At 43.6% G+C, this 11,752-nt stretch overlaps 1 protein-coding gene across 2 annotated transcripts in view; it reads right to left on the reverse strand.

The window, feature by feature from the left end:
* Positions 1-1,107: 1,107 nt before the first annotated feature.
* Positions 1,108-11,752, reverse strand: part of ak8 (adenylate kinase 8) — a 15,768-nt gene continuing 5,123 nt past the window's right edge. Inside the window, exons 7-16 of one of the 2 annotated variants that reach the window (XM_067574429.1) lie at positions 6,769-6,850; positions 6,608-6,679; positions 6,076-6,276; positions 5,040-5,162; positions 4,256-4,345; positions 3,463-3,581; positions 3,240-3,259; positions 2,615-2,695; positions 2,079-2,208; positions 1,108-1,326 (exon numbers count right to left, since the gene is read on the reverse strand). In XM_067574429.1, the coding sequence (XP_067430530.1) occupies positions 1,237-1,326; positions 2,079-2,208; positions 2,615-2,695; positions 3,240-3,259; positions 3,463-3,581; positions 4,256-4,345; positions 5,040-5,162; positions 6,076-6,276; positions 6,608-6,679; positions 6,769-6,850 (1,008 nt within the window). In that variant the 3' untranslated portion in view covers positions 1,108-1,236. Of the gene's footprint in view, positions 1,327-2,078; positions 2,209-2,614; positions 2,696-3,239; positions 3,260-3,439; positions 3,582-4,255; positions 4,346-5,039; positions 5,163-6,075; positions 6,277-6,607; positions 6,680-6,768; positions 6,851-11,752 lie in introns of both variants that reach the window. The other variant, XM_067574421.1, reaches the window with a different exon arrangement.

Raw genomic sequence — 11,752 nt, forward strand, 5'->3', positions numbered from 1 at the left:
CGCCGCTCAGGAGGATTAATTATAGTCATTTGCCAAAATTGTCACTTTGAAACGTCGGCCGAGCGTCTGTGTGATTGAGCAAGTTCTGAAAACGAGTTTTCAATCATCGGCGGGCTCCAGAGGACGAGAGGCTTGAAGTAAACGGAGATATTTTAACATGAAGGTTTGAAGTAAATGCTGCTGTCCTAAACTGTGATAACTGCTTTTAGATCAGAGGAGCCGCTGAGCTGCCTGACAGAGAAACATCAGCTGCTGTCAGTCACACACGACTCATTAATACCAACTTAAAAAAACCTGGAACACTGCTGGATGTCTGTCTGTCTCAGCAGCGTCTCACCGCTTTATTCCCACTCTGCTCTTGTTCCTGCAGCGATGTCCAGCACGTCCATCAGTAACAATCACACTGTGACATCACGGTGACATCACGGTGACATCACAGTGACATCACGGTGACGTCATTAAACAGGAGTCTGACGGGTCAGAAACACGAGCAGAGAGCAGAGTGTAAACTGTCATTCTTGAGTTTGACAGAAAATCTTGACTAAAGGTCCACTTACTCCCTTTTTTCTGGAGCTTTCAACAAGCACAATGTGATGAACATCAGAGTTAAAGCTGTCAAATTCATATTCTGAAAAATGAGTGAAAACATTTGAGAGCAAACACGTGTAGATGATCATATTTTGGACGTGGTGACGTGATGATGGTGGGAAGTCAGTGAGGGATCTCCTCCTGTAACCTGATTGGTTGGAGCTTCTACACAGGACGTGTTCATGTCATAGAGAAGCTAGTCTGATTAAAGGATCATTCTGGTGATTTTCTATGTTTTTCTTCTTGTCAACAAATCTCATGTTTGGATCCAAACTGACAATGAACTGATCTACTTTGGCTGACGTGAGGCGGCCATGTTTGTTTGTTTGGTTTTCAGACACTTGTATTATGAAGCAGCGAGCCGGATGAGAGACAGAAAGAGCTTGTTAGGTGAGTAAGTGCTCTGGGAAGATGAAGGTGTTTCAGGTGATATTTGTTTCTTCACACGTGTTTTAAAAGACTGAAAACAGCTGAACACGTCACTTCTCTACTGCCTCTTATCACATAACAGGAAACGTCTCAGAAAAGACTAACAAACCTTTTTATTTCTTCACAACAAACCAAGAACATTAAAAACATGAATAAGTAGGCGAGTCGCTCTGCTCCGCGTCTTCTCTTCCTCCAGGTGAGTCCAGGTGAGTCTTCCTGTCAGTCAGCTGTCAGTCTGCTCTCCAGAGCCTCAAACACAGAGTGAGGATCCTGATCAGCATTGATGTGAACCGCATCTGGATACAGAGACTGGACACACACACACACACACACACACACACACTCACACACACACACACACACACACACACACACATACACACACTCACACACACACACACACACACACACACACACACACACACACACACACACACTCACACACACACACACACACACACACACACACACACTGAGGATGAATCGTTCAGTTCGTAGAATCATAGTTTGTTCATTTTTTAAGCTACAGAATCAACGTCAACATTAAAATTCCAGGTTCAGTTTGTGTTTCTACTGTTTTAGAAACCAGAACCTCTCAGATACACGTCTGTCTGTCCAAACGTTCCTCATCTTTATGTGCTCTAAAGTGTCTCTGATACAGATTTTCTTTTACATTTAGATGTGATGACTTTCAGACGTCTGTATCGTAAAGGATTAGAAGAGCTCCAGCTGCAGAGACAGAGAGACTGACGTTAGCGTTAGCATCTCTCTGCTGCTCGGTTCTGTCCTGAATCTGATGGAGAGGCGACACTGAAGAGTCTGACACACAGCGATCATTCCTGCACTGTCCTGTTAGTAGTCAAAAAACTCAAAAAACGAACGACTGGAAATAATTTAGAAAATTCCACCACTACCTGAACGTTACTGGGAAATGTAATGAAGAAAAACTGAAACACACTGATGTCTAAAAATATCTAAAATGTCTAAAATGAAGTCGCCCCCAAAGTGGAAACAAAAACAGAACCTGTGACAGCTACTAGTGTGTGTGTGTGTGTGTGTACCTGCAGGACAGCTGTGTGTGTCCTGTACTGTCTCAGTGTGTGTGTTACAGTGTGCGTGTCGTCCTCAGGTCTGATCTTCAGCCTGTTCTGGACGTCGGAGCTCGGAGCCGGTCGGGTCACGGCGTGGAACCTGCGGGAGGAAGTGACGTCATCATGTCACTGACTGCTCAGAACAACACCTAAACCTGTCGCCATGGTTACTGAGTCCATCCTAAACTGATCCACAGTCAGACAGTGAGCTGATTAGGTGAAATCTTTAGCTTCAGTGACAGAACATGAAGCTCTGTGGTTGGATGTTTGCTGCTGAAATGCATCTTGGGAGTCGTAGACGAGGCTTGTAGCTTTGACTGTTTATCAGAGAATCAGATATTTTCCAACACAGTTGTTCATGTCCGTCACAAACACTCAGACACATTTCATTAATTCAGTCCGACAGACTTTAGATCTCCACTATTGGACTGCTGGAGTTTGTAAAGATGGGAGCAGTGCTTTGCAGAGAGTTTACTGGTTAAACTGGTTTAACTGGTTTTACTGACCTCTCTCCACTGACCGGATCTGTCGCTCTGAGACTGATTCTCTCCAAACAAACATCATCCGTCATCTCCAGGAAGAAAACTCTGAGAGGAGGAGAGACGGAGCAGAGGTCAGCCAGAGGTCAGTCAGAGGTCAGTCAGAGGTCATCAGCTGGTCAGTTAGTAATAAATAACCTGGTTAACTGTCTCACAGAGAGCATCCGCAATGTTGTATTTAAAACAAACAGCGAGAAGCATCAAATACTCATCAGATGCTGGGACTCCTGCAGGCTCCTGGCTTGCTGTAGTATTAGTATTAGTATTAGTATTAGTATTAGTATTGTAGTATTGTGTGTAGTACCTGTTGGGTTGGTGCTGGGACTCCTGCAGGCTCCTGGCTTGCTGTAGTATTAGTATTAGTATTAGTATTAGTATTGTAGTATTGTGTGTAGTACCTGTTGGGCTGGTGCTGGGACTCCTGCAGGCTCCTGGCTTGCTGTAGTATTAGTATTAGTATTAGTATTAGTATTGTAGTATTGTGTGTAGTACCTGTTGGGCTGGTGCTGGGACTCCTGCAGGCTCTTGGCTTGCTGTAGTATTAGTATTAGTATTAGTATTAGTATTAGTATTGTAGTATTGTGTGTAGTACCTGTTGGGCTGGTGCTGGGACTCCTGCAGACTCCTGGCTTGCTGTAGTATTAGTATTAGTATTAGTATTAGTATTGCAGTATTGTGTGTAGTACCTGTTGGGCTGGTGCTGGGACTCCTGCAGGCTCTTGGCTTGCTGTAGTATTAGTATTAGTATTAGTATTAGTATTAGTATTAGTATTGTAGTATTGTGTGCAGTACCTGTTGGGCTGGTGCTGGGACTCCTGCAGGCTCTTGGCTTGCTGCAGGTCGCAGGGGAAGCCGTGCAGGATCCAGCCTCTGCAGCTGCAGTCCACTTGGCTCAGACGTTCCTGCAGAACCTGCAGCACCAGGGAGTCTGGAACTACACCAGCAGGTTCAATAATCAATAATCAATCATCAATCCTCAGCCGGTTCTGTTCAGTCAGGTCATTGTGGCTTGGGTGGGGGTCGGGGGGCTGTTAGCCTTGTCAGCAAACATGATTCCACTGATTTACTCGCAGTGAGTTAAACAGGTTAGAGACGTGGAACAAAGACAGCGCTGGTGTCTGATCGGTGCTCAACTCAAATTACGATGTGGACAAAAACTCATCGTGTCTATAAAATCACATGATCTCCAGCATGAGTGTGATCAGTGAGATACGAGCTGTTCCTCTCAGAACCACAGATGAGATGTTACATGAATCTACAGCAGCGTGGACATGTCTGCTCTGTTCTTCCAGCTGCTGATTATTAAACACAGCTGCTGTGATCACACACACACACACACACACACACACACACAGTTATTACCTGTGTAGATCCACAGCACACAGACTGTTTTAAGTGGAAATAGTCCTGTTTGATTCCTGCCTGTATCCCAGCAGCCTCTGGGGTTTTTAACTCATAAACTACAAACACACTCTCCTCTGCGTCTCTGTCATTCTTCTCTCCTTCACAGATTTATATACTGTCTTCATGTAAATCATGTGACAGGAATCTTTGTGTGTGTGTGTGTGTGTGTGTGTGTGTGTGTGTGTGTGTGTGTGTGTGTGTTACCTGGGCGTCCATCATCCAGGTACGGGTGAATCTCTTCTCCCAGAACTGAACCATCAGCTGCTACAGACCTCAGTAGCTGACCACAACACACTGACAGACAGACAGACAGACAGACAGACAAGAAGGCCATCAGTCTGTATGTGAGTCCAACTTACATGTTGTAGCAGAGTTGAAACGGTTTGTATGTTCAGAGTTTTCAACATGCAGTGAAAATCTGTTGCAGCTGCATTACTGCTGTGTCAGAGTTGAACTGAACATGTTAACACTTGATCAGTCACCAAATCTGACAGATTACGCTAATTCTGACAATAAAATGAACAAATCTTTTGTACTGATTCATTTTCATGTTCAGTGTGTCTACACTGATACGTACTGCTCCACTCTGAGCCCAACACTAACAAAAGCTCTCACATTCTCCCATCTACTCACCTTTTATACGTTGATAGTGATAAAAATGGAGGCAATACAATCTAAATCTAAAAACTCACGCAGTGCTGAGTTCAGCTTTAAGCAGTGCAGGCAGTTGAACGACTGACACCACCTGCGCTCTGTTGTAAAGTTTATGTTTTTTAGAATATAACCTTTCTTTTAATGGCATTTTTGGAGAATATTTTCAACACATATCTGATCCTACAGGATCTCCTGGACAGATTAAATCCTCTACAATCACAGTGTTTATATGCTTGAAGGAGGCTTTTTTACTTCAGACTACAACCTGGGTTCATCTGCATGAATAGTTAGAGGAAAGCGGCAGCACAGTTCCAGTGTGTGTTTGTGCATGTACCATCCACCATCTTGTATTTCTCTGACAGCAGTCTGGCTTGAAGACTCTTCCCCGACCCTGGTGGACCCAAGAGGAGGATTCTGGGAGTTCTGGAGCGATAACGAGTCCGGACGAACGCCAGTACTGACACAATATACACACAGAAGTGAAGCTTTAATATAAATCAGTGAATCGTCTGCATATCGAGTAACAAAGTGTGAGGCTGATTAATTAAATATGAAAGTTTTTCATTTAAAAGTTTTCTTTTAATATTCTTGTCAACCTCCTGGACTGAATTATTTCAGAATATGAATCAGATTTGTTTGTAAAGTACCAAATAAAAGGAATTCATTGTGGTCCAGATGTCGACAGAAAGTGCAATAAACATGAACATTAAACAATAAACAATAAACAATAAACATAAACATAAACATAAACATAAACATAAACATAACAGAGTAAGTCTATAGCCTCATCTGTGGTTGCTATGGAAAACCTGTTGCTATGATAAATGAACTGATCACAAACTGGTCCAGAATCAGAAAGTGAACAGATTTAAACTGCTGAATGTTTTATTATCAGGTTTCTATAAAGTGAAATCTGAAAGAACATGAAGCTCTGTGATTGGATGTTTGTTAGTGAAATGCATCTTGGGAGTTGTAGTTGACTTCTCCTCTTCAGTTTTTATGTCCGCAGTCTTGTAGCTTTGACTTTTTAGTAAAGAATCAGATATTTTCAAACACAGGTGTTCATGTTTTGTTCTGATGATTCAACCAGGAGAGTTTCATGTTGATCCAAACTGTGAGTCTCTAACATCATCTGTGAGAACATGAAGCAGAGTGTTACTGCAGGAAATCAGGATTTAATTTTGGTCCATCTGAAAGAACTCGTCACACTTCACTGTTCTGTTAGAGGAGATGGACAAAAACCCTGAACGCAAAGAGGAAACCTAAAGAGCCACAGAGGACCTGAACATGAACCCTGAGGGACGCCAAAATATCAAACTACAGTAAATCAGCGTGTGATTGGTTGTTTTTGCGTGAATGTGTGTGTGTACCTTGTTGGTAGATGTCGGTTGGTGGTTGGTCGCCACTGATCTCCTTTAGGACGTGTTTGTAGGCGGAGCTTAACCCTGTGACCTCACAGCGATAACGCTGCAGCTCAGCCAATCGCTGCCTCTCTGACAGACCCTGCCTCTTCTCCAGACGCTCAGCCACAGTGTTGTCCGCGGGCCAGATGAACGTCTGATGGTACACGTCTACAGACAGGAAGTGATGTCACAAGTAGTAATAGTATACTGTTAATCTTGAGCTTGATGGTTCATTCGTAACTTTGGAAACAGCGAATAAATCTCGGCTCAAGGTCCACTTACTCTGTTATTCTGAAGTGTTAGACTGTATCATCAGCAGAATGAGTAATTGGACCTTGAGTCGAGTTTTTTTGTCAACTTTATTGTTAAAGCTTTTACTGTTTGTAGTTATTTAACCTGTTTGTCTGCAACCTTCAACGTTACTGTCTTGATTTTTCATCAGATGTCCTGACAGGACAGACTAACCCTAACCCTAACCCTGTCTGAACAATAAACTCACCTCCTGTCAGCGGGTCGACCAGCTTCCCCTGACTCCTCTCCAACAACACGTCATCAGGAGCATCCAACATCACTGACACACATACACACAGTATTTTTCAGTAACATAAATGCAGCGTATCTCTACATGAACTGTGAGCTTTGTTTTTATTTTGTTCTCACCAACATGTTCGGGTATAACTCCGACCTGCTGCAGACTCAGAGCCTGCAGACGAGTCTGAGGGATTCCCTCCAACACCCAGCCCTGTAACACACGACAGGTCATCAGTAAATGTCCTGATCTCCTACATGCTCTACTAGAACCATGGATGTATTATAAAAATTGGATATCAGACTCAAAGATGGTGATTATTCAATCAAATGAAAATTGCTTTCCTCGCACATGAGCCAAAATGTTTCTAGCTTCTGTGCTGTGCAGCCCAGTGAATATCTGCAGTAGTGTTTCTTCTGTTGGCCCTCAGACTTTGCATCAGGATGACGTCACAGATTTTAAAATTGCTTTTCTAGGCTTGAGAAAAGTTTCACAAACATAAAACGTTAATGGATTAAAAATTCATGATACAAAGAGTCATATTTTTTACAGACATCTCATTTATTATGTTAGTCTATGGGGAAAAAGCATTTTGGGCCACTGGGCATTTTTCACTGCAATACCGCGAGTGGCCACTAAGAGCAATTGGCAGCAAGGCTGAACAGCGGTGCAGTGTCCAGTTCTCTTAATACATCCATGATTAGGACCCTAAAGCCTCCTATATGATTACATGACCTCCTCAGGGGTTCCTGGAAACCTCCTTAAAGGCATAGTCTGCAGAATTTGTCGGTTGGTGTTTGTAAACACAGCATTCAAAGTTGGCCCCTACTCCCCGACTCCATGGGCGAGAGAGAGAGAGAGAGAGAGCAGCGGCCATCGAGTGAACTAGAGAGTGAATGAAAAGAGCGAGCGACGCTGATAAGAACAAACCTATTAATCAGAAATAAAATGTTATTTTCTGATTGTTTGACAGCGGTTACAATCTAAAGCACAAATAAACGCGCCAACACCTCCGCACAACCCTGTGGGAAGGTGCCGCATCGCCAGATGTTGTGTGAATGCAGAGACTCATCCTGTCTGCTGTGGCCTCTCTGCTCTGTGTGTGTGACTCAGCCCTGCCGTCAGTCAACAGACACACAGACCTGCTGCTCTTTAGACGTTGCTCTCCTCAGAGCGGAGCAGACGAGAGAGATGGAGACAACGCTGTAACCTGGTCGCTACGCTACGAGTCCCGACCTCACACCCTGTGCTGTTATTGGCTGGAGGCTACACACCAACTGCCCAAAGGTTGACACCCAGAAACGTCCCAAACACGGCACAATAATAAGAAAATACAGGTAGAGGGCAGAGTCTCTGCAGATACATACAGACATACACTGCTAGTGGGTCATAAGTGATGATTGAGAGGGATTACTTTTGTATGAGTCTTTTTTTTAGGAAAATCCTGCATAGTATACCTTTAAGGATCTTCAAACCTTCTCAAGGGATCTCGGAACCCCCCCGAACTACATCAGGAACTCCTGAAACCTCCTCAGGGCCTCTGGCAGCAGTGCTCCCCAAACTTTCTTAGACAGCGGCATCCTGAGCCACCCAACCCCCAATATAACTTGCATAGCCTATATGTACATAGAAACTTATGGGTTTTAACAATTTCATATTATATTAGGCTATATTATATCAATATGAAGTTCAATAATACAGGCTCATTCTTAATCACTGCTGAGGAAGACCCTGAGAAGTGGCTGAAAGCTTTGGAAAAACCGTGTAAGTGGGTTTTGTATAATTGTCGTGATAATACTGAGAAGTAAAAGTCAGACAGAAAGACAGGTAGACAGACAGGTAGAGAGAGAGAGAGACCGGTAGAGTAATTACTGTGACAGGAGGAGGCGGGGCCCTGATGGGAGCTGTCAATCATCCCTCCTCTCCCCCACACACACCGACAGAGAAGATAAAGACATCACACACATACGGTCCCAGGTGTGTGTGTGATAAGTTTAGCCTGCGGCCATAAACAGCCATTAGCAGATGAAAGTAGCTGGTAATCACACACACACTCACACACACACACACACACACACACACACAGACTACACTCTGAAGCTAAATGCTAAACGTTGAAGCTAAATGTTGAAGGCTGGATGCTGAAAGAAGCAGCTGTTTGTAGAGTTTAGAGGAAAAGACAAAGCTGAACGCCAGTTTACTGCTGATCACTGAGAGACTGCTCCCCTGATACACAACACACCAAATACACACTGAACACACACTGAACACACACTGAATACACACTCACAGACAGAGCACACACAGTAAGGGGTAGAAGAAGAAGAGATGGAAGACAAAGAGATGACAGATGTTTTCGTGTTGCAACAAACTACATTTTAGCCCCATTTTCTCCTCTAATACAGTTTTAAATACCAGAAGAACGTTTAAGCTCCTGAAGAACCACAACAACCTCCTAACAGATGCCTCAAACCTCCTCTAGGTTCTTTACACAAGGTACAGATGGGTGACAAGTGAAGGACCACTAGAACCTCCTAAAGGACACCTAGAACTTCCTAAACAACAAAGAGAACCTCCTCAGTGACTGCAAAAAGTTGCCACAGGACTGCTAGAACCTCCTCAATCATCAAAGAACCTCTACAATCTCCTTGGTGACTGCAAGAACCTCTAAATAAATGGAAGAATAAAACCATCTAATGGACACCTAGAACCATCTCATTGACCACTAAAACCTCATGAAGAACAACAACAACCTCCTAACAGATGCCCAGAACCTCCTCCAGATTCTTTACACAATTCAAACACTGTTGACACTGTTATACCAGCAGTGTATTTTTATGCCCTGCTGTCACGTCAGGATTGCTGCTTTTTTGCACAATACTGTACTGTACATGTAACTTATATATAATTTTTGTGGGTTTAATTTTTAAATGTAATATTTAATTAATTTTTTGCGTGAAAGGGTGGACTGGCAAAATTTCATTGTATGGTGTAACAACCCGTGTTTACTGTGATATAATAATAAACTTCTTGAATCTTGAAAGTAAAACCCAGGTCAGTCCTCCTATGTCCTCTCAATGACTCCCGGAACCTCCTCATTACGTCCTAAATGACACCAATAACCTCCTCAATGACTGCTAGAACATCCTACAGTACCACAAAAGCCTGTAGGATGAATGTAACCTTCTAAAAAACCTCTACAACCATCTCAGTGACTACTAGAACCTCTTAAGGGGAGACTGCAACCACATAATGAACACAGACCACTGGAATAATAGCAATAACAACCTCCTAATGTATGCCTTGAACATCCTTTAGATTCATATACAGATGAGGGACAAATAAAGAACCAATAGAACCTCCTGAACGACACCTAGAACTTCCTGAACAACAGAGAACCTCTTCAATGCCTGCAAGAAGTTTCTACAGGACCACTAGAACCTCCTAAAAACCTCCTCAGTGAAGGCTAGAACCTCTTAAAGGAAGACTAGAACCACCTAATGGACACCCAGAATCTTCTCAGTGACCACTAGAACCTCCCGAAGAACCACAATAACCTCCTAACAGATGCCAAGAACCTCCTTTAGATTTTTTATACAATTTACAGATAGATGACAAGTGGAAGTAAAACCCAGTCCAGGCCTAAAGGACACCGAAAACCTCTTCAGTGACCACTAGAACCTCCCAAAGAACCTTTATAACCTCTTCATTGACCACTAGAACCTCCTAAAGAACCTCTATAACCTCTTCAGTGACCACTAGAACCTCCCAAAGAACCTTTATGCCATCTCCAGTGACCACTAGAACCTCCCAAAGAACCTTTACAACCTCTTCAGTGACAACTAGAACCTCCCAAAGAACCTTTACAACCTCTTCAGTGACCACTAGAACCTCCCAAAGAACCTCTACAACCTCTTCAGTGACCACTAGAACCTCCCAAAGAACCTTTATGCCATCTTCAGTGACCACTAGAACCTCCCAAAGAACCTCTATAACCTCTTCAGTGACCACTAGAACCTCCTAAGGAACCTCTATAACCTCTTCAGTGACCACTAGAACCTCCCAAAGAACATCTACAACCTCTTCAGTGACCACTAGAACCTCCCAAAGAACACCTACAACCTCTTCAGTGACCACTAGAACCTCCCAAAGAACATCTACAACCTCTTCAGTGACCACTAGAACCTCCCAAAGAACCTTTACAACCTCTTCAGTGACCACTAGAACCTCCCAAAGAACATCTACAACCTCTTCAGTGACCACTAGAACCTCCCAAAGAACCTCTATAACCTCTTCAGTGACTACTAGAACCTCCCAAAGAACCTTTATAACCTCTTCAGTGACCACTAGAACCTCCCAAAGAACCTCTACAACCTCTTCAGTGACCACTAGAACCTCCTAAAGAACCTTTATAACCTCTTCAGTGACCACTAGAACCTCCTAAAGAACCTTTACAACCTCTTCAGTGACCACTAGAACCTCCTAAAGAACATCTACAACCTCTTCAGTGACTACTAGAACCTCCTAAAGAACCTCTACAACCTCTTCAGTGACTACTAGAACCTCCCAAAGAACCTTTACAACCTCTTCAGTGACCACTAGAACCTCCCAAGCAGTAAGTCTGTCTGTCTGTCTGTCTGTATGCGTCTGTGTAAATGTGAGAAATAAAGCAGAGCAAACGTTCAATGAGGCAGATAAGTACAGTTTGTGTTGCTGTTGTTGTTGTTGTTGTTGTTGTTGTTGTGTGAGTGTTTGTGACTGCGGCGTCTCTCTTTCATTCTCCTTAAACTGAACAGAAAGCAGCTCTGAGTGTCCTGATGAACGCTGACAGGGAACAGGACGTGATGCTAATGAGGAGCAGCAGAGAGGATGAGCTGCGGTGAAAACAACACGCTGATGTGACAACGGCGCGTGTGTTTGATCAGCTGATCTCTGGGGAAACACGCCGACACGCTGCTCGGCCTGCTGGGAATCGTAGTACGACACAGCGGCGACCAGAGCGCTAATTATTATCATCACAGCGTCACATCAGAGACACACACGCAGACGGAGACATGAATCAGAAATATCACAGGCAGGTAACTGACACTCGTCCATTTCAACCCGACGACGACG

This window comes from Thunnus thynnus, chromosome 2 (genome assembly GCF_963924715.1).
Source record: "Thunnus thynnus chromosome 2, fThuThy2.1, whole genome shotgun sequence".
NCBI classification, from domain to species: domain Eukaryota; kingdom Metazoa; phylum Chordata; class Actinopteri; order Scombriformes; family Scombridae; genus Thunnus; species Thunnus thynnus.